Source organism: Oryzias latipes, chromosome 2, assembly GCF_002234675.1.
Source record: "Oryzias latipes chromosome 2, ASM223467v1".
Lineage (NCBI taxonomy): Eukaryota > Metazoa > Chordata > Actinopteri > Beloniformes > Adrianichthyidae > Oryzias > Oryzias latipes.
Window position 1 is genome coordinate 22,307,662 of NC_019860.2, and position 23,441 is coordinate 22,331,102.

The 23,441-nt window shown below is 43.8% G+C and overlaps 1 protein-coding gene across 2 annotated transcripts in view; it reads right to left on the minus strand.

Annotated features, from left to right (window-relative positions):
• The window catches only part of LOC101164537 (partitioning defective 3 homolog B), a 167,734-nt gene that overhangs the window by 31,204 nt on the left and 113,089 nt on the right, over positions 1–23,441 (minus strand). The window contains exons 20-22 of one of the 2 annotated variants that reach the window (XM_023966113.1): positions 23,019–23,117; positions 21,750–22,037; positions 5,159–5,243 (exon numbers count right to left, since the gene is read on the minus strand). In XM_023966113.1, the coding sequence (XP_023821881.1) occupies positions 5,159–5,243; positions 21,750–22,037; positions 23,019–23,117 (472 nt within the window). Of the gene's footprint in view, positions 1–5,158; positions 5,244–21,749; positions 22,041–23,018; positions 23,118–23,441 lie in introns of both variants that reach the window. The other variant, XM_023966108.1, reaches the window with a different exon arrangement.

Genomic DNA, 23,441 nt, shown 5'->3' on the forward strand with positions numbered 1-23,441 from the left:
ATTTGCTTATTAGGACTGGCGTCCGCCGTCAAGTGGCCTTTCCTGTTTCGAATCAAAGCTTGTGAACAAAACCGCGTGACTAAAGATCTCTTCAGTCATTGGCCTGAAAATTACGAGGGGCGGGGCAAAGCAACGAGAGGCAGAAATGATGGAAGTCCTCGTCAGAACAGTTCATTGGTTTTCGCTGACCAGTTTTTACCGTCTACCAACGTCGAGTACAACACTTTTGACTTTGGTGTGGTGGAGACATGCTTCAGGGCGGTTACAGCGAGGTACGCTGACCGGTGTTTATGACGTATAGGTTACCGGGAAAACAGTAAGAAGTGATGTTTTTCACATGTCACAACGAGCCTGCATTCATCCAATCCCATTTCAATGAGTTTCTGTGTCTCATCGTTGTTGTTTTATGACATTTTTCAAAGACAATTCTGTTAAGGAAACTACAAAGTAGCTTTATGGGTGACGCCACGGGCGCCTGCCACGCCACGAGACACAGGAAAAGCATGTAAGAGGCGTTTTCAGCGGTGTTAACTGAAACGTTCTAACAAATAAATAGTTGGACCATTTTTTATGTCACAACAACCGTTGCTTTACATTTGCCCCGGATCCTCTGTTGTTACATTCTGACCGTGTTAAGATCACGTGACCGTCGCAACACAGGTTAGTTTTCCCCTACTATTGATGTGTTGTTGCAGTGGTAATCCTGCTCACTACCACCACATTTTGGTGCAGTTGTTCTGCTCCGAGGACGGATTGTATTCAGACTGAGGAATCTCAGAAGGAACCGGACCTCAGGTTGATTAGAAACGAACCGAGACCACCTCTAAAGGTGGGTCAGAGAGCGGTTGCTGGTCCCAGAGTATCGTCCTCTTGGGGGCATCCAGACTGAAAATTTCTCCCGGATTAGCAGGGGAAACGAACTCTGGCTCACTTTGAGCAAACCAAACGTGTCTAGACTGAATACAGCCTCAATAAACACAGCAACTTTCAAAATAAAACACAACTAAGGTGAGGGGAGAAGATCAGGAAGCGAAAAGCCCAAACATTTGAGCTGTTAAAGACCCGCTCTGATGAAATTTGTGTTTTTAAATGTGCTCTTGTGGCATTTTTCAGAAGATGCAGGACATTTGCAAAGAAAATTAAGCTCTAAATTTCATTTTTGGGGTTTTCTCAGTTGTGAATCAGGAGCAGACGAAAAATATTGTTTTAGCACTGGTAATGGTAGGTTGGGGGGAGTGGGGGGCTGGAAGCTAGTGGGAGACCGGGAACGGGAAATTCTGGGATCATTTGCTTTAAATGGAGAAATGGTCAAATTATTTGCCACGTGTCGGCAGACTAGTGGGTTTATCAGGGTTCAAACACTTTGATGTTTACGACTTTCAGGCACAGATTACATCTGTACGTCAAACAACAGTCGGACTGTTGGGTTTCAAAAGCTGTCCTAAGACTTCATCTGATTCCAAATGAGGGTCTACCCCTCCCCAATCACATATCAAAGTCACAATTCAGCCAAAACCAACAATGGTTGCATAAGTTTCCCATTAAAACCGGAAATATAAACTGCCGGAAAACCTAAGATTATCCCCCAGAGAAGACGTGGAACTAGCAAACGATGGGATCTAAAGCATGGTTTGCAAGTTGAAAAGTAAAAGTTCCGCAGAGTTGAGTCGGAGCGGTCAGGAGGGGGTGTTGGAGCCCAAACAGAAACCGTCTGTTGATGCCACACGAGTTCAGAGATGAGAGTAAAATCCATCAACATCGTTATTTTCCTAAAACATCACAAAGCCTTAAATCCCAAATCTTCCGTCGGAAAGATTGAAAAGTCTGGTAGCTGATCTCAAAGAACAAAGGCGTCTCTGAGAGGAAACTTTTGAAGTTTAATTGGCCATCAACACATTACAGGGAGCCTCTCATTAGCATACAGAGAAACAGACGAAGGGAACGGGACAGTGTGATTGGCATAATTACAGCCGTGACCTATCCGCCGACAGGGAACATGCCGAGGAAGGGTCTCATCCCAGACAGACCTGTTAGAGTCAGAGGGGGGAGAGGAGGTCACATTTCACTGTGGATCAGGATTCCCAGCTCAAACGATAAACCCAGACGTGGATAAACATCGTCTTTCACCCCTTCTGTGTGGGATCCATATCGCCGGGGCTCGGAGGAGCAGACGCACACTCATCCTCACCTTCAAACGGCGCTCACAGAGGGAAGAATGGCGCTCCTGGCCTTGTGCAGAGAGCTCGGGAAAACCTTTTTAACTGTTCAAGGCTACAGATAGAGGCGAGCATGAAAAGAGCGGCGCGGCGCGCGGGAGGTGACGGCTAAAAGGCTGATCAAACAAGGCCGCCGTGCCGGAGAGAGCGCCCGCGCTCAAGTGGTCTGCTCTTACGCTCCTCTCACAGCAGACAAAATGGGGAGGCTGCGCGGTAACGTGTGGTTGCATCAAACGGAGGCGGCGCCGATAACTCCGCTCTGTTAGCAGCAGAAGATGAACAAGCCTCTGCGGGGACGACGGCTTTCTCGCCTCCTGAATATGGAGATCTGAAGATGGGATTTGGTCGTTCAAAGGTGCAGTTTAAAGTATTTAGGCTCCATCTCAGTTCCAGTTTTCGGTAAGGGGATCTTGACGTCTCCTGAACGGCTGAAATGACGCCTGGAGTACATCTTAACCCCCATTAACACCTAGTGATCCAAACATACATCAAAGCACTTATATAACCTCAATTTAGCATTTATTTCAGGGGTGTCTGATTTCAGGCCAGTGTCAGTGTCCTACATGTTTTTCAACCGTCCTGCCATTGAAGCTCCATATTGGCTAAACGCACCTGACCCAGGTACTCAGCAGCGGGATTTCTAAAAAATAACAGCAGGAGCAGACCCTCGGAGCCCGGAGTTTGACACCCCTGATCAATTTGAAAGCAAAATGTTTTTTTTGTTTTATCATTGCTGGAAGTAAATTCAAGGGCCTTTGTCACAACCGTCCTCACGGGTGGATACAGGGACCTGGGTGATGCCCAGGATATATGAAGGTCGTAGACCGCTCAGTGAGCCCGGAGAGCACTTTTTTTCTACGGAGACAACATGGAAGAGTGCAGTAGGTGAGACTAAGGCACGTGGAACGCAATTTTTCATTTTCTCCACTCCACCGAAACCTGCGCAAGGGGCCCATTAGTGCTGTTCATGTGATAAGTGTGTGCTTGTTGAGTGTAGCGACTTATGGCCGTCCTACCGGCACATCTGTATTAAGAGCACACCCCGTGCATGAAACTTTGGTGTAGTCAGTACGTACGTACTTTCCTAATGACTAGAGTGTGGCGTTGGGGACCGGTACAAAAGCATCACCTGTACGTCATAAAGACTTACCACACGAACAGCAATGGCACGTTCCATTTTCACAATGTACCCTGAAGTGGCCGTCCGAGCCTCAGACACATCTCTGCTCCTCCTACAGACCCAAACTGTTGAAATTGTGTTTTTGTGTAGAAAAACACGCTGTGCAAATAGACAAATAGATCCATATACGTCTTTGTTTTCCTCAGCTCAGATATTGCTCGCCATTTTTGTTGTAGGGTTACGTTAGGGGTTCGAGGGGCTGTAAGCTAGTGGCAGAGAGTGTAAACAAAGGGATGATGGGAAGTGGAGTCCGGCTTGCTCTGTGCCATTGGTCCCGCCCACCAGTCAGAAGAGAATTTCTACAGACCTCCAGGCGCTCTGCAGAAACTACGTCCTAAAAATCGAGAGGGATTTTTCTATTTGGGTAAGAACTTTATAATCTTAATTAAAAGACCACTGGGAACACTTTAGAAATAGATCAAAAGATGTGTGGATATTTGAACTAGATCGGGGGAATTCTGGGTATTAAAATATTCAGAATATTAGATGTTTTTTTTTCTTAAAAACTACTCAAAACGTAATAAATTAGTTCAGTTTTTTAAAAGTTTGATTGTTTTCAATTAGTAAAAACTTGAAAAAACACGAACAATAAAAAAAAAGTGTTTTATGTTAAATGTTGAAACATACTAGACTAAAATGGATTTTTAATGGAAAGATACAACTGAATGTAACTTTAAAGATCATGTTAATAGATAAAATGTCAACATTTCAGCCTTTTTTTTTCTCTGTGAAATATGTTGTGAGTGTTTCAGTAAAACCTTAAAACACAACATTTCCTCCCATCTTTGTTTTCTGAGGACCAAACGTGTCTCTGTGTCTTCATTCCGGTCACTCGTGCGACGGAGTGTTTCATTATCGGGGGGTGGAGGTGGTGCTGCTGCTTACTGCGGACCAAACCACCATATCGGAGATTCTGTGCTGATTGAGACAGAAGGGCCTGCAGGCTCGGAAACCCAGCGTGTGTGTGACGCACACGCATGTAATCAAGACTGCTGCTCAATAAACACGAGGGGGGTTGGAGGAGGAGGAGGGGGCACAGCGGGAGTCCGGTTTTGTCAGCGGATTGGACGCTCGATAAATCCATCGGGGGCTTGTCCGGGGATCTCCAAATCTCAGATGGATCAAATAAAGCAACAAAAATCAGAGGAAATGTTTGCAAAGCGAGCAGGACAGCAGAGGTTTGGACCAAAGAGCCATTTTTCCTGCATCTTTGGGTTCTCTACTTTGAAAAAAAGTCCTCCTTTAAATGAGTGATAAATGGCTATTGATTTCCTGCATGAATATGCTGAGTTGGCAGGACTACAAAAGGTAAATGAAATGATTCCTGGAGCTGGATCGATGGCGGTTCAGGGACATTTAGCAGTGCCGCTTGTTTAAGGAAAGTATCTGCCTCCGTCAGGGCTTTCATGCTACTGTTGCACAAATGACAGGGGGGGAAAGAGGGGCAGAGCACAAATGAGAAAGTGGGAGAAAGAGAAAGAAAAAACAAAGCTGCGGTGTGAAGCTGAAAGTAAGGGTGGATGGAAATGTCAGTGGTCCGTTAGATCTTCCCAGAGACCTAATGAGAAGGAGAGCGGGTGGAGCACACCTCAAAATGTTAACAAGGGGGATGAAAATGACCTGGGAAACATGGGAGGCTCCTGGGAGCTGGATCAGAAATAGACCTTTCAGTTTTACTTATTGATTGATGTTGTTTCTCTTGCTGACATTGACGAGCAGTCTTTCATCTTCTGTTTGAGCACCATCGATTATGCTAACTCACCCGGTGCGGGTCGTGGTCCAGGACTCGGCGCCTTGCAGCCTCCAGCTCCTCGTAACCGGGGGCGGCTCTGGCCTGCGGGTGCTCTCTGTGGGGAACGAGAAAAACATCTACATTCGTTTGTGTTTTTCAGATAAAGCAAACCTTTCTGGAGACTGAGATCCGTTTGGAATCTAGATGGAAAGTGTGCAGGTTTGCTTTCACAGTGCACTTTTGAGAGCAGACCATATTTGGATAGGCACGGGTACCAAATCTCAGTACCCTTTAAAAAAAAAAAAAAATTCCGGCGCTGCGTTTCAGACATGTGAGTCAATTATATTCCACTCAGTTTTGTTGAAGAATTCTGGCCAACCATTTCACCATTCCAGATATTGTGGGCGGTCTCATATGACAATGGGTGTGGCCTTGAGGGTGGGTGGAACTTCAGTCAAAATGCCAAAGGCAACGCGAGTGAAAGTTTGTCTGTACTTCACAACAAACGCTCTTAATTTAGGGACCTGAAGGATAAGAATGATGCATGCGATGCTAAGAAAAGAAAGAGCCGTTGTCATGGCGTTGAGTGGTGAAATACGTGTTTATTTCAGACTGACAGATGGAATGAAATGAAGCATCTTAGGTGCATTCAACTGCTCTCCTTCATTATGCTTATATGTTTTTGGAAAACGTTGGTGTATATTTTTCATTTTTGAAGCACCGTTTAGGCACCAAAACCACCAAAATTACCCGTTCAACACAGAATAAAATCCAAACAGTACCCATCCCTATTTATGGATAAGTACTGCTCACCAACTCCACATCTTCCGATTTGTAACTTGGACTTCCTGTCTTTCTCCTCATCAAGCTCCTCAACTTTCTTTCTTTGGCAGATCAAATGTTTTATCTACAAAAATTCACCAAGACCTCGTTTTCTGGACCCACGGTGAAGTTCAGGTGAACGTTCATACCTGCCTACCAGTGTGGGGGTTTAAGTTTGGTCTAAACCCGAGTTCTAAGATAATCCACTTCATTTGAAAGTTTTTCAGAAATAAAACCTGAACCTGGGAGTGGCCAACATCAAAAATATACAAAAAAAATACAAAAAAACATTGTAAATATAGGTAAACATACTCAAGTGTGGAGGTGCAAAAAACGTTCTATAGTTAAAAAGCCCTATTTTGTAATCAATTGATGATTTAAGGATTACAACGGTTTCTTTGTTAAGCTTTATGTCCTCCTTGGAACGCGTTTTGGGAAATACCGCCACCAACTGGCTGACTGTTGAACCTGCACTCATTCCCCAGTCAGTCCGGTCTGTGTTAAATTGGAGCAAAGATCCACCAACGTCAAAAGAAAAAAAGTTTAAGTTAGCATAAAGTCTTTTAAAAAAAAAACCCTGGTTCCCTGTAACTTTCTACATCACGATGAACAGGAAGTTGTTCCTCTGAAGCTACAATCACAACATCCTCTGCAATGGACGTTCACGAGACAACTTCCAAACAAACGTCCATGGAACCGTGTGTTTTCGAGCTTCCGTGTTCAGAAGTATTTCGATCAAGTTTCTACCATGATTTTCAGGCTCTACCTTCAAAATTGAATGCAGGTTTTAAGTGAAACCCGGTTGATCTTTGACCAATCGGGGCCTCAGATTTGGTAGTGACGTATGGATGGCGTCCGTTTTCATTCAAGGAAGTGCCAGTTGTTTGGAAATGGATCACGAAGGAGAAATTAATACTTGTAGTTTTTGCCCGACTGGAATTAAAAGACTTCAAGTCCTTCGTATATTGGAACCAAGCTGGAAATCAAAAAGCATGGAGCAAGCTAGCAAACAGCAGAAAAAGAAGAAGCCCCTCCCCGCTTGTCCAGTGTGAACACCATGGGCTGGACATGCGTGTAGCACGTTCTTGAACGCTGGTCAAATGAGCCGACATCAGCCACCAAAACTCCACAGATGAGAATTTCTGACCATGTCCCATCAACCTCCGAAGACTTCTACGCTTTTAGATCTTGGTGAAGGCCAGAGGGTTAACTCGAGAGAAAAACAGGAAAAGAGCGATAAAAACAGGGCAGAATAAGGACACATTTGAAAGAGAAACAGCACCATGCTCACTGGACCTTGATGGCAGATAAGCCTAAAGTACATCTCTGTCCACACATAGACAAGAGTGCAGACAAACTGTGTGCTCCTGCGTGGACAAAATCCCTGGAGATGTGCCGCCGGAGTGCAGCACACTGCTGTCTTTTATCTATGTTTACTGGCTGCAATGGAAACAGGTATCTAATATTGACACTGATATAACGCCTGTTTGCCATTTTGCCCTCGGGAGACGCACGCCGCATAACAATATTCCAGAAGAGAAAGATTGAACACAAGGACAAAAGCAAACTTCTGTAGCATCTGACACCCCCCACCCCCCTACTTTACAAATGTGCTACCTCACATCCTAATGACCCGCAGGCAGTCATTGACCAGAAGGGAGAGACGAAGAGCTGAGAGCAGATAGAGAGGTTCATTAGAGAAGAACACGGCCTACACGCTTAAGTATCTCCCATGACCCTGTCTGTAATTAGAAAACCTGCCTGAGCGTGCGTCTGCGCGCACTGTACCATCAATCCTTGTAATTCTGGACGTGGAACACGCGGCGGGTTTGTTTTTCTGACTTACAGCGAACCGTCATCCACTCGTCGACGATGGGATGACCCAACGCCCGGCTGGTGGGTTTCAAACTGCTAAAAACTTTCTGCCATGAGTAAAAAAAAGGGTTTTGAGTCTCAGTACAGATGCGTGGACTGGATTGGCATCATGTCACATGCACCTGTACGGGTGGTGCACTGTTTTTGGGTCGTCTGAGCGGTCGCATCTTCAGAGGAGTGCAGGTGTGTCTTGCGGTTCCCTTGAGACTCTGACGGTCGCTTCAAGTGACGTCCCGAAAATAGAACGTACCATTGTCGTGCGTGTGGTAAGTGTATCATGAAGTATTCGTAAGACTAATGGAAGCTGTACCTACTTTTGTAGTACGGGTGATGCCGTCTTTAGGCCACACTCTGGTCATTGGTAAGGTGCGAGAACTGGCTCCTTACTGACCACGCACAAGTTGTGCCCCGTAGGATGTCGACACACACTACAATCCGGTTGTCTAATTTCCTTTTTCTAATGCTACGTTCACACCAGGCACAAATATTTTGAAGTGAACTAAATTTAAATCAGGCTTTTTCTCTCACAGCTTTATTCTGATTGGTGTCACATAATTACAGCCAGACACAAAACCGCGATTATTAATTTCTCCTCCATGATCAATAAAAAGGGACGCCATCCAAACGTTCGCACCAAATCTGAGTCTCTGATTGGTCAAATGCGGTTTAGTACATAGAGCCTGAAAATGGTCGTAGAACCTTGAGTAGCTATGCTGACCGTCAAAACAAACAGTTTATCAGTTATACACACAATCAAAATAAAAGGGTACAGTTCCTAAAAGTTGCCTTCAAAATAAAACAAACTTATTCAGACTAAGGTTATTCTTGGCATTAACATTTCCAAAATCTGTACCAAAATCTTGAATGTTTTTTCGTACATTGTCATTTAAACTGTAAATAGGTCACAACGACGTGTGAGAGTATTGAGCGTGGAAGCCCAAAGTGGTCGCTTGAATATGTGTTGCCCCATACAGGGACTCAAGATCTGATCACTTTGATGTTTGCACCTCTACGTTTTCCTCTCAAACCCCAAAAATACAAGAATCTAGAGAAAATGTAATTCTAGAAAAGTGTACACTGTTATATGTTATGTAATTATAATGTTTAGATAAGATCCCAACAGGCTTTCTAGTCCCTCCCCCCACTACACCTCCAAACATGAGGCTTAAGGATGGGATCGGGATTGATTTTACTGCTTTAGCCCCCACCAACATTTAAATAAAAGCACAGATCCTTAGAGGATAAAAAAAAATCCCATTAGCCAATCCCTGGGCTGCTAATTAGGCCTTCTTTCCTGATTGAGTCAAAGTGTCGCTTTCCGAATGAGACAACTCTGTAATTATCTCATTATGCTGCAGCCTCCATCACCGACGACGGCAAATATGATGATATTAACGGCTGCAGATTCTGGATGAAACAGAGTAGGCCGACGGCCCTTTTTTTCCCCCATGATGCACGTGCGCTCGCTGACGGACAGGTAAAGCTGTCGTCAGCTGCTAATAGGAGCTGCTGCTGTCTGCAGGCCCGAGGACGGCTGTGTAAACACCAGCTTCAGCGCTCCTCAACCGTTTTAGCTGACGAGTGTCATGCAGGACGGGGAATCAGATCACAGCTGAGGAGACGCGGCGCTCTCAACACATTCAGCTCTGGAAAAAATGCGTCCGAATGAAAGACATCGTGGATTTTCTTATACTTTATAGCAGTGTGGAAAACAACGGCTGGACGTCCTTTTTTTCCAAATAGTCAAGGGTCAAAGTAAAGTAGAAAACTTTAAATAAAATTACTGATGAACTGAACTGATTTGTGGCTTTTTTCCGTTTGCTTTGACGGTTTTTGATGCATCAAAGAACAGAACAGGAAACCTTTCTGCATGGAGCTTTCAGGCGTCTTTCCAGCCTTTGCCGAGGCGCTGGCATCACAGCGATTCCCGCAGATAAACTCATTTCCTGAACGAGGCACTTCCATTGTTTTAGCCGCCTCGCTCGGATAATATTTTCCAGACTTTTTGGGACAAAAATGGGGATTTTTTTTCTTTTGCATGTTTACAGTGGGAAGAAAAGCAGCAGCAAAGAAAAAAAACAGCCACATAAGAGACCTTAAACCATTTGTCAGATAAAATTCAGACTCTTTGCTCTTTATTCCCAACACGTAGTGCGATTAAACGTGGCCTTTAAGGTCTTTCCTTCTAGGGGTCTGCAAACGTCAACACTTAAAGAGCCGTTTAGGTCGGTTTCTCACTTCAATCCTTTTGGAGCCACAAAGTCTTTTAGAAAAATAAAACACCGATATTTATTTATTTTATTGTTACTAATAGGATAAATATCAATAAAATGCTCTTTTCAGCATAAATAAAACATGAGTAAAAACAGAAAAAGTTTGTTCTGGGCTAGTTTATACATTTTGAAAGAGGTTAACATGACTTCCTTTCAAAATAAAAGACACCCAGTGTCACATAGGATCATCGAAATGCAGCACCTGTAGCAGTAGTGTAATGCCAGCAGTGGAACTAAAAAATAAAATAAAAACGCAGTTTATTTTACTATTTGTCGTGCATTACAACCAGAAATCTCATTGAAACGACCGTTTCCAATGAAAAGTCTGTGTAAACGTGCATATATGCACATTTCAAGCTTCCGTGTTCAATTCTCCAAAGTTTACGCAAATTTCAATGTCTGTTTTTTGGTTCTACATTAAAAAAACGTGGCCATTGAAGGCGTTTCAAAAGTTAAACCAATAGAACATTGACCAATCAGGGGCTCTGATTTGGTAGTAATGTATAGATGGCGTCCTTTTAAAAACACGGAAGTACCAACCATTTGAAAACCGACCATAGAAAGGACATTAATAATAATTGTAGTTCGTGCCCCTTCATATGTTGAAATAGATGGTCCTAATAGAGCCAAAGGTTGCAGAAGCCTGTTCTGGAAGACCCTCATCTTAAGGCTGTGTCATACAGCCCATACGTACATTTTCTACGGATAAAAATTGGTGAATACATGTATAAAAAAAGAAAGAAAAGTTTGGTCTTTACGTGAAACTTTTACAGATGTATCAAGAATAAACGTTAAAACCACGGAAGAAGTACGAATAAGCTGAACACGGAAATAAATGTGGAATATTAACCGTGCGTGATTACTGAGCTGTTTATATTGTATATATGTATCAAATACGTTGTTTGAACGTGATACGTGAGCCATATACGCGATGTAAAAGTTATACATCGGTGGTACATGCGTGAAAAGTTCATTAGACATACGTGGACCTGCGTGGAAAGCCACACTTGTGTATGCGTCTCACAAAAATCATGCCCAATTGCGTACGATTTAAGTAATGATTGTGTATAAACGATGTAAAATACATGTAAACTGTGTTATTCTCAACTGACCAAAAATTCTGAACAGCTCAAAACTGAATTCACGTAGAGACCCTCAACAAATATCTGTGCATTGACGAAGAAACAATTATATCAGGCATTTATCGTGAAATGTCATACGTGGAAGATGCACTAAATGTTGTGTGACACGGTCTTTAGGGTGGTTGGATGACATCTGAAACAGCTGTGCTTCATCCAGGTCCATCTGTAGACTGATTGTTTGGTTTTCCTCCATGACCTTTTGAGCTACCAGCACTGCTTTTTCTTTTTTGTTTCTTTTCATGCAGCTGCTCCTCCTGCAGAATTGACGACAGCAGTATTTTTCTGTAATTTTCTTAAAGTAAGTACTAATCAGTCCTTCCATAAACAGAAAGAGGTGTGTTTGTGTTGGAATTCACACATGTGCAAAATGCTGATTTCCCCAAAATTGTCAGCGGTTTTCTTTGTGTTTTCCCAGATGTTCAAAAAGAAAAGCAGCCTTTAATTATAATAGAGTATCGTCCAAAATCTAAGGTAGGGATCTAAACCGTGGCTTTCTTGGACTTATAAAAAAAAAGGGAAAGAAAGAGGAGGAGAGAAAAGCCAACAGTGGAAGAAAAAAATGAAGAAAGCACAAGAGCGAGCAGGAGGACTGGAGTGACAACACAACCTTTGCTCATGTGAAAGCGAGGAAAGGAAAATGTGAGAAAAGCAGCTATCCCATGGTGTCAAAAAGTGCGAGGGCTGACTAATTGGGCAGAGTGCACTGCTGCTGCTGCTTTGGTGACTCGTTCCCGCTGTGGGCAGCTGATTTAAGAAAAGCACACGGAGAAGGGAAAACGCTCTGATTGTAGGTTTTTCTTTGCTTGTATCCTGGAAGTGGAATCAAAGCGTGTGGTCCGTCTTTTGGCTTCCTGCTGCTACATCAGAAATAAGCCCAGACAAGATCCCCGAACTGACAGAAACACAAATGATCGCACTTTTTCCACTTTTTAATGAAACAACACGTTTGTCAGTCGGGACGTCCTGATCCGATTTTTTGCGGGGCATTTGATTTTTAGAATCCTGCCGATACCGAGTCCCGATCCGGTTGTGTTTCACATTTAAAAAATGAAAAATGCGAATACGTAGATCCAGGTTTTGGTTCATTGGTTACATGAAAATGGGGCGGAGCACGGAGCTTGTGCCCCGCCCAGAGTATTTCCTGCATCATAGATACGATATTTTTCGAACTGCTTTATCTTTGTTCCTGATTCACATCGGCTGTGCCTGCAGCTTACCGCTCCCCCATGAGGATGGGTCAATTGCGGAGAACAAATTTCGCTAATGGTAATTTAACTTTAATTTAGCACATTGTTGTCTCTCATGATACATGCGCAATATACATGATTCATAAGTGTTTCTTGCGTTTGTTGATGTGCGCAGATGTCCGTTAAGGGTTTCACCTGACGGGTGTTGATGCAAATTTGGCTGGCTCTACGTACAAAAAGCTGTTGAAGACCTTTGGTAGGTTGATAATTATGCAGTTTACACGTATTTTACGTAGTTTATGCGCTGTTATTACGTATATGTTACGCAAATGCGCGGTATTTTTGTGAGATGCCTTCCCAAATTAGTGTCTTTCCATGATCGTTCCACGTATGTCTAACTGGACTTATCACCCATGTGCCACAGATGTAGAGCTTTTATATACGTCACATTCAAATTTCCTAATGGACGCATGAATAACTAATGAATTGCATAAAAACCAGCACAATAACCACATATGGTTCATGATTTACGCTGATTTGCGTGCTCTTTGTGTCGTTTATTTGTACTTTTTCTGTGGTTTTTTACAACTGTGTAAATTTCACTTAAAGACCACAACTTTCTTCCCTTCTTTCCACGTATGACCAATTTTCCTCCATGCAATATGCGCAACATGTACGTAATGGATGTGTGACACGGCCTTCAATGAATTGACCACACGGTCATATCAATCTAAATAAGATAAACGGATGTAGTACATAAAACTTCCCCTCTGGTACAGCTGAATTTAGCAATTTTACAAACTTGGGAGGGGGGGGGTTGAGATTGTTAAGGTATCAAAAGCCCTCTAGCAGTGAACTGGTGAAGTGACCTGGCCCTACCACCGCACCACGACCACGTAAACATGCATGTATGTGTGTCTCGGACTTCCACGTTCAAAACTTTTGCGTCTATGTGTCTATATGCAGGTTTTAAAGTCAATTTTCGGGCTTGACGTACAAAGTTAAAAGTTAACTTCAATCGGGGACTCGGGTTTGGTAGTGAGTATGAGTAGTTTCTTTTCAAAACGGTGACATTAATAATTGCGTTTTTTATATATCGAAATAGAGCTGTAAAAGAAAAAAAGCCCGGAGCAAGATTCACCAGATTGACACCGCTGCGACATTTCGCAGCTAGCCTCTCCCTACTGTAAGTTTATGTGCTAGTATCCCTTGTGATATCCTGTGGGGTCCAGATGACCCCACCCCTTACACCGACGTGTTCTTCCTACCATGACAAAGGTGGATAAAGGTGGAGAGGATTTCATGTAATCCATGGACACCAGTGAAGATCACAAATCATTGAAGAAAAAAGGTTCAGAGCACTGTCTAGTGGGTCTAGATGACCCAACTCCCAATGTCAAAGTGCCTATAGCACAAGGGGTAGAGGGTAGTCCATTCAAGAATACCCGTTTGGTGCGTTCTGGAACACGCATCACATGACTGGTGTGTAAGTGGCATTAGAGGAGGGTGTGAGCCAAACCCCGCCCCCTTTTTAGGATTCTTATCCGGATCTATTAAGTTTGCTGAAACTCATCTACGACTCCAACTTGAAGGATAATGTCAAAAATAAAGGACAAAGATGAGTCTTTGATAGTTTTTTCATATGTGTTGGGAACTGAAAAGCAGAGAAATGCAAGACCTCTTTAATTGCTCCGTCGGAGCACTGATAAACTCTAAAACCACAAGTGCAGCCCCATCCACAGCCAACGCTAATGGCGTCTTTTCAAAGAAGCTTTTTTTATTTTATTTTAGCTCTTCCCCAGGCAGATGGTGTCTGACAAGCACATCCACGCTGGAAAACAAGAAGATCTATTTTCCTGGTGGCAAACCAGATTTCAGCAGGTCTCCTAATGGGAGCTCTCGTTCTGTGATGTCTTCCGTTTGGGAGAGAGAGCAGGAGAATCGGAATGAGGAACGTTCAGAAACTGTAAAATGACCCGACAAATTACAGTCAAACTGATCGTGTAGCATCGTTGTCGAGCGCTCAATAATTAGTCGTGCCTGTCTGGAGTGATTTAGAAATTGTCAAATTGTCACATAAACTTAGAAGGAATGCAGCGCCGCTCGTTGACCCGTGGCAGACGTCCCAACTGAACAAAATGTCATTTCCTGAGTCTACACCTCATCTTCGGCTCCCCTTTCTCCACCCGGCGCCGCGTTCCACAACAACTGCTCACATCGCTGCACTCTGGCCTCGGATTTTCACACGACTCTTTCATCTCGTCTCTCGGTTCCCACAAAGCCCGACTCGCGGCTAATAAAATTTGACAAGCATAGCTAACCTTTTTTTCTCCACAGGTCAGCTTGTAACGCAGCTCTAATCAAACGTGACGCACATCAGCGAACCCACCTGCCATCGACGGCCTAATGAAAACGTCCCACGGTAAATTAGGAAGACAGAGCGGGAAGTTTGAGGACGCTGACAGCAAAGGTTGTACATCTCAATAAGAGAAAGAAAAATAAAATTAAAATGTTTTTACTTTGTCTGTACGTGTATAATTACACCCAACGGTGTAAGAAAACCCACGTAAAGCAGCTGTTTCTTAGTCTTTGAGCTGAAACTACAGGGGGAAAAGTCTAAATTTAGAAAGCCACACATGAATTTAGTGCAGTGGTTAAAAAAAACAAAAAAACCACCAGCACACAGCTTTGTTGCTAGGTTACACCCCGCTTCCTAAGAAACCCCACATGTATGTTTCTATTTCTGAACAAGTAAGCGTGTGGTTTGGATGCAGTGGGCAGCTCATGAGCAAGAGCAACTTTATCAAGAACAATGGAGCGTAATGACAAAGTACCGAAAGCATAGAGTCAGTTTGAAACATGGCAGCTTGATTACTGGGTTAACACTGTCCATTCTATAGACCCGCTAAGTCCTGGTCAGGGTCTCGGGGCTGCTGGAGCCTATACGGCTACTTTAGAGGCTAAGGCGGGATACATCATAGGCGGGGCCACGTTTACATCAAACGCTATGTTAAGAATGAGCTTGGAAATGAGCCTGTAACCCTTGTGCTATCCTAGGCACTTTGACATTGGAAGTTGGGTCATCTAGACCCACTAGACAGTGCTCTGAACCCTTTTTCTTCAATGATTTGTGATCTTCACTGGTGTCCATGGATTACATGAAATCTTTCCACCTTTATCCACCTTTGTCATGGTAGGGAGAACACGTCAATGGAACGGGGGGTCATCTAAGATAGCACAAGGGTTAAGCGACAACTTTCAATGCAAAATAGCATAAATGCAAGTTTCGCGTTCACGCTTCGCGGGTTTGTATGTCTGTTCTTGTACGTGTCCATTGATCGCACATTGAAAGTCCAACCAGGAAGGAAATAAGAGTTGATAGTGATGACGTATGGACGGACAAACCAACTTTGTGCCCGGCTGGAATTCTTCGACTCCAAGTCTTTCATTTATCCAAATAAAGTTGTGAAAGAAAAAACCTGGAGCGAGATTCACCAGATTCACACCCCTGCAACGTTTCAGGCCTCTTGTGGGAACACGCGCTAGTATCAGGCAGCGACAGTCCTGGGTGAACACCACATGCTAAAAGCGCGTAGCAAAATCTGCATTCTTGAACGCGCTTCACACGCCTGGTGTGAACGCAAAGGGATACGTTTGAATCGTCTATGAAGTATGTTTTTGGACTGTGGGAGGACGCTGGAGAAAGCCCATACATGGACGAGGAGAACATAGTAAAGAATGAACCCAGCTGAGATCTGAACTTGAAAAGAGTATAACAAAAAGGAACCGGATTTTCAACCAAAGATGAAAAAATTAAAAATACCCTACTTTAGGGCACCGCTAAAAGTCCTAAGTATTATTATTATTTTTTTAAATAATCCGGAGCGCGTTATGTATGAATGAATTCTGGTTTGCTGATGATGTTGTGAAATAAAAGACGCTCTGACAAAACACTCGGTTCTGGTGTTATTGTGAAGCTCTACGTCAAAGTTCCAGGCTGTTTCCTTCACAGCTCCGTTCCGATATATGAAAGACTTGATGTTGCATCACAACTGCAATGATTTATTTCTCCTCCACGATGAACTTTGGAAAAAAAGGACACCATCCCTACGTCGCTATCAACTCTGAGTCTCTGATTGGTTAAACCACAACTGCTTAAAAAAGGTGCGCAGCGATGCGTGATTGTGACAGTTTGAGATCCGGAAGCCTGAAAAGCAAATTCACGCAACTTTTCATCGGAAGCGGCGGAGGGCAGCAAGTACCTAGCTTGACAGTTTTTATGAATATGTTAACGTGACTAACGCTACTAACGTGGTTAACGTGCTACAAAGCGGTTCTAGAGTTACCGTGGAAGCAGTTGGTAAAGTCTGACTTACAGATTTCTGTCTTATAGTTCAGTGCATCTTATTTATGACGTTAACTCAAATCACCCCTTACAATCCGATGCGCCCTATAGTGCGTAAAATACTGTGAGTTCAGTGGATTTGGATAAGATGTGGTGCTCAGAGGAGGATTTTTTGTCTCCTATAATGACATTTCCTGACGGTTCGCTCCACTCTCAGAAGTGCAGTGTGAAAGCAGTTTTCTAGCGTTTCCCGGTCGTTTCAACCCAATTTTCCAGACTTCAGAAGCATTAAAATACAAAAATGACACATTCAAACGATCTATAGTGTATAATTTTCACGTTTAGACAAAGGGGTCGGCACAGACGGCTGTAAGGAGGGACCTTCTTAGAGAGACAACGAAGACTCTTCCTCATGTAAAGACCGCCTAGCGCACTGATGAGTCACACAGGAGGAGACGAAGGATCGCTGACAGAGAAACCCGTGGGGGGGGGGCACTGGTTGGTAATGAAGTACCCTCCACTTGTGGACGATAACTAAAGTGGTCTAACTGATCTGTCAGGCTGCTAGACTGTAGCTAATTATCCCCCCCTCCTCTTCGTCTGCATCCCCTCCCCTGTCGCTTCCACTCTCTAATTCACAACCTCCTTTTTTTTCTTTTTTCTTCCTCCATGTTTTCCTTTTATGTTTTCTCCTGCTCTCCTTTGTCTGGTCTCCTTTTTCCTCGTCTCTGAATTCTCCATTTCTGGATGCGATTGGGTGTCTTGACTTCAGGGTTTGATTCACAATGTCACATTAATAGTTTAACTGGACGTTTTAACGCCGCCTGTATTATTTCACACAGGAAACGATGCGTTTTTCAGTCCAACCCCCTGACGGTTTTTCTCATTTTCACGTCTAGTTCAGGTTTGAGGAAGTCCAGCAGAAATAATACAGACTATAATCGAGAGTCCTGTGTTTCTGTGAGCAGAAACGAAGCTCCCTGGTCCTTGTCATCGTACGTGTACTTTAAACTTTTCCCATCTGTTTATCAGCATAAACGCTGCACTTATGCAACAGGAAAATCCCAGCATTATTCACCTTTAATGTGTCATGTATTAGTGCGATGAAAAAGAAACCACCTCAGATGAATAGCTCATGAAATGTAGCTGATTTCTTATTGTTTTTTCAAAAACTAAACAATGTGCAACAAAAAAAAAAAAATGAGGTGCGTTTTGTAGAAACAGCTGCAGCAGCAACAATGTGAGGTGGGTGAGACATCTGGATCCTGAAGCTACCTGAGGCTTGTCAAGTCTGAGATGTCAGAAGCCCTATTTTCTCCAAAGGGTTAAACATTGGAGGGGGGGGGGCATTAAAAGCATCCTCACCATGATTTTTTTTCAGGGAGTCTGTACCTTCAGTCTTCAGACGTGGAAACACCTGGAACAGGTAAAACCAGCAGTTGATGGGGCTTTTGCCTTCTTCAAATCAGAAGGTGCTGCTTTGTTGCTGGATAGATGAGTTGGCAAGTATCAACACTTGACTTCTGTTTCACTATGACCCCACCCCACAGTGAGGCAAGCAGTGGACCAGGTGCATTATGGGAGTTTTGTATTCAGTTTTTTATTTTGTTGTTGTTGGAGTTTTTGTTTAGTTTTCAGCGTGGAGATATTCAAATGCTGCCACATGAAGGGTTAGGATCTAGTGTTTGTGTGGTGGCTAACTGGTGGCACCTAGCAGCAGCTTAAAGGGCCTATATCATGCCTCAGAGTAAACTGTATCCATAAATATGATAATATATTACCTTTGGCACACTAAAGAAACATTTTGTTATTAAATTAGAGTTATTTTCGCAGCTCACTTTTCTACCCGGAAGCAAGACGACTTGATCTCTCAGGCTCCGCCTTTCTCTCCTTGTGGTTGCTGCCCAATTTATGACGTCACCCAAGAGTCGGCCTCAGCAGCGTGCCCGCGTTCCTCCCACGACGGCAAAAATACTTCCGAAATCTTGCAAACATGGATGTGCTTAGAAAATTAAAGCGTTTATCCGATCGCCGCTAGAGAGAGAAAGTGGGCGTGTCTGTTAGCCTGGGGGCGGAGCTGTTTCAGGCTAATATCGTACACTCATAGCACCCTAGAAGAGCTTGAGGCCTTTTTGGCTTGTAATAAAAAGTGCCCTACTGGCCTCTCCTCAACATTAAAACATTTCTATCAGAGATACAAGAAAAAATCTGGCTACAAAACCTCCGGTTTTCCATTGAACCCATTTTTTTTTTGGTAATATAGGGGTTCTAAGCTGCCGCTTCTATATTTGCAGCTCTGCTTGGACGCAGGGCCATGCAGGGTCACAGAGAGAAACTGCTGAGAACTGAAAAGAAGACGTGACAGCGGAGCAACTTGAATCTGTGCGTTCTGGTCTAACTCGCCGTCCACTGATTCAATGAGCATAGATATGGTTCATATTTCAGAAAAACACTTTATAATTAGTCAAGGCGTCACTTTTTACTTTATCCAGACGTCTACAGATGGCACATCAATTCAACACAGAGCAGATCATGCAGGGACAGGAAACTGGGTACCAAGTTCAAAATAAAACTCCGGGAAATGTCAAAATGAATGAACCGTATTGATAGCGAGTTTATAGCTTTGTTTAACGTAATATTTTCCGATTAGAAAAGCCTTCTTTGAACTTTATATCATTCAGTTTCACTAAAGGTGTAGGAGTTTGAGCCCCAGCCCTTCTAAAATCCTGTGCATGCTCCTGTCGTCCACATCTCTTGGTGACATAACTGGAGGCCAGCCATATAAAATGCAGAGTTCCCTGAGTGTTTTTTTATTTTTTTTAGTTTGGCTTGAGACAAAAACAAGAAGCATTTCTGACCTGCTGCATTTTTTAATTTCCAGAAAACAATCTACCATCCTTTTTTTTTTCTTTTGTACCATTCCATCACTTATGATATGGTAAAAGCTAATGTCAGACGGCTTTTGTGTAAAGAGAAACTCGTGATTTTTGTTTCTTTTCCCTCATATGTTTACCTGATCCAGCAGATAATCCAGGGTCCCCCCCCCCCAAGACAAGCAGCAGCAGCAGAAACTGCGGTTGAAGAACTTAACAGCGAGCTAAGGCAACACTGCAGCCCCTGTGTGTGTCTTTGTGCGACAAAAGTGTGTGTCAGAGATACAAGAGATGCTGAGAGCAGAGTGCTGTCTCAGTGCACCAACCGAGCCTTCAGCAGGGAGTTCAAAGGGAAAGAAAAACATGTCTAACACAACATTTTTCCATATTTTATGCTGGGAAAAGCTCCTTCGTAGTGCTGTTGTTTTATTTATGTTGGGATCTTTTTGTGTACACCGTTTGTTTAATGTTTTCCGGAGTATTTGCTGTCACTGTGCTAATGCCCTTTGGTCCACAGAAGTATTTGGTGGTTTGCTGATTTCCCCCATTAAAGAATATTAAAATGAGTGACCTCAAACTCTGAGAGTGTTGGATCATAAGTCTGTTCTATTCTGGAAAGGTCTTTCTGTAAACCCCACTGGAGGTATGTCTGATTAAACAGAGAAAAATGTACTTCAATAACAGAAGTTATTTTGAAGATCTGCATAAATCATGCATGGCATTACCATGAGTGTGCATGTGTGCAGTATGGCACCACAATGAAAACATGCGCTCATGTTTTATGCATCCACAGCTTGGTGGACCATGAATGTAGATCTGTGGTAATACTCCGCCTTTAATGCCAGTCATGCCACACGGCATAACCGTGTGTGCGTCTGCCCTCCATCACAGGTGCAAACTCTGGACGAGCATCCAAAGCACAAGCAAACACCAGTTTCCAGCTGCACTCATTTCTAGTTTAACATTTCTAGTTTATTGTGTTCCGACGTTTACATAAGAAAAAAATTTGTTTGAGCAGAACAATGTGCAGCTCCATTTTTCTGAACATCAGTTCAGGTGTCCCACAAGGCTCCATCTTAGGAAACTGTGGTTTGTTCTCAGGGTTTGGTTCATTCTCAGATGTCCTCTTTTACCGACCATTGACTGTATATGAAAACTGGACTGAGTGACCCCTCCCCCCCCATGGCATTCCAAACGAGAAGAACCCACCAGCTCCAAGAAGCCAAAATTCCATCCATTTGTCAGAATACCCATTCATTCTTTTAAAATCATGTTCTTGATAATCCTCGTTAAAGTCATGATATTTTTCTACAGTGCAAGTTCTTCAAGTTATGAACTGACCAATGAAATGCATCAAAGTAAGTAGTTGGAGGTTGCCGGCCCCCACGTCCAACATCATTGGGCGGCCACATGGCGGTGGCAGCTGGATCGCCGACTAGCAGCCATCCTGAATGGACGATGTGTAAACGTCTCCGGATGGTGGTCGTCCATATCAAGTCCTACCGTCCACCAGCCGGGGGGGTTATATAATAAAAGCGGCACGCCTGATTTTGAAACCCAGTCGGGGCAAAGGCTCAGTGCCTGAAACGAAAGTCCAAGCGTCCAATCACATCGGGATTCATAGGCAGGACCCACGGGCAACATCTGGTCATCGGCGGGCATCCGCCCCATGTCAACAGCCCTCATCAAGTGCCCGCACTGCGATTTCTAGCAATTGGACGGTGGCAGTTGGACGACAGCATGGGGCAGGGGGGGTCGTCTGAAGTCGGCCAAACGTCAGACGGTTTTCGGGTCCTTGGAGATCCTCCTATCAGTCATTTACTGCCACACGCCTACCACTGACGACGTCAAAAAATCGTCCGGTCTCCGAATTTTTTTAAACTTTTTTCTTAAAAATAGATGACATCACACTGGCTCAGTCCAGTTCTTTTGTACAGCCTATGATGGTTAAGCTAAAAGGTTTTCAGCACATAAACCGTTACTCTGAATCTGTTGTTTGGGAAATTTCTGTTTTGATGGTCAGTCTTACAAGTTTTCAGTAGTGGACTCTCTTGGAACTAAATAGTTGTGTCTCAAAACGTCTCCTCAGGTTGACTCGTCTCACCTGTCTCCGTACACCTGCTGCTGGTTCTGGGAAGCAGGTGGAGGTCTGGACTTGTTGACTTTGGCGTACAGCCCGTCGAACTCTTCAGCGGCGGGGTGGAGCTGACCGCTCTGTCCCGCTGGCATCGCCGGGGAAGGAGTGCGGCTGGGTTGGAAGAGCGGGGAAGGGGCCTGGCGGAAGTTGTTGACGCGGGCGTAGTTGGGGTCGCTGTCATCGTCGTCGTAGTCTGGGAGGGAACCTCGGTCGGGGGTGATGTAACCGGAGCGGGCATCGCCATAACGCGGGTCACTGCTGTCAGAGTGGAAGGGAGGAGCCTGTTACTCTACAAGCAGAAACAACTTAAACCGTCATTTAACCCTTTAACCCCAACTGGTGCAGCACTATGTAGTGCCCTGAATTTTAAAAGCAATTCGGACACCATGCTCACTACTCTCTTTTTTTTTTTAAATGTGGATATGACGTCGTCAATTTCACAAAGTTAAAAGCTACTTGCTATGAGCGTTTTGCCACGATTATGAATCTTCTATCTTCTGAAGATGAAAACGTTGCTGGTTTATTGAAAAAATACATTTAACTGCCTTTGTTTGGTAAGAAACGTTTCGAAGCAATGCAATGTGGTCTGTTTTCGCCGATATAGTGAGCATGGATGCACACGGGTTTTTGGCAGAGACTTCTGAGAAACTAGAAAACGGAGAACGCTCTCTAAAATGAGGAGGGAAGGAATTCGGACACAACCATAGTCTTTAAGATACCATAGCTATTCAACCGTTTACGCAATCAACGTGAATCAGCTGATTCACGGTGCAAAACCACTTTCCTCCACTTCCGAATCCGTTGGAATGACATTCATTTGGCTGAAGTTACGGTAGTTGAAAGAACATAAACAGTGTAGTTAAAGCCATTTTCTCATCTGTTTGGCTACTTTCACAACTGCCATCAATAACGCGTTTAACATTTTGTGCTCACACTGTACACGCAGGGAAGGGCTTCTTCTTCTTCTCTTACTACCATTGGCTACCAAATCCGAGTCCCAGATTGGTCATCGGTTGACCTAGTTTAAATTTCAACGCGTGTTCAATAGTTGCACATTTTGTAGCAGGAGCCCAAAACGTTCGTAGAAGCTTGCGTGAGTGTTAATGTGTTGAAAGCGGAAGCCCAGAACGCGTGTTCACGAGCGTTTCCTGTCATTGAAAGCGGTTGATCGGACACGCGCTGCCGAAGGCGGCGTGAACGCAGCATCAGACACTAGAATCCATTTGCTGTTCGTACCCGTCTCTTTGGTCCAACTCTTCCTCGCTCAGAGCGTCCAGCTTGCTTTTCGACACTTTGCTTGAATCTTTGCTCTTGTCGTCTTTTTTCTTTCCAAATCTGGAACAAAAAAACAAAAACACGATCAAACCGAGAGAATCACACCCAGCAAAAGGTTTCACGACGTTACTTCCAGAAGTCGTTTCAACAAACGTATTACTTCATGTGATTCAGCATGAGATGGAGCGTTTGGATGAAATCTTTCAGTTTCAGTTTGAGAACCAGGAACCCCGGGACCCCAAAACAGGCTTTAAAATGGATGGATGGATGGATGGATGGACAGAGGTTCAGTGGGGGCCAAACAGTGAGGAGATATTGATGTAAATGTTAAAAGAAATGACAGATCTTTATTTCTAAAACAAACCCAAACATCCAGAAGAGCCC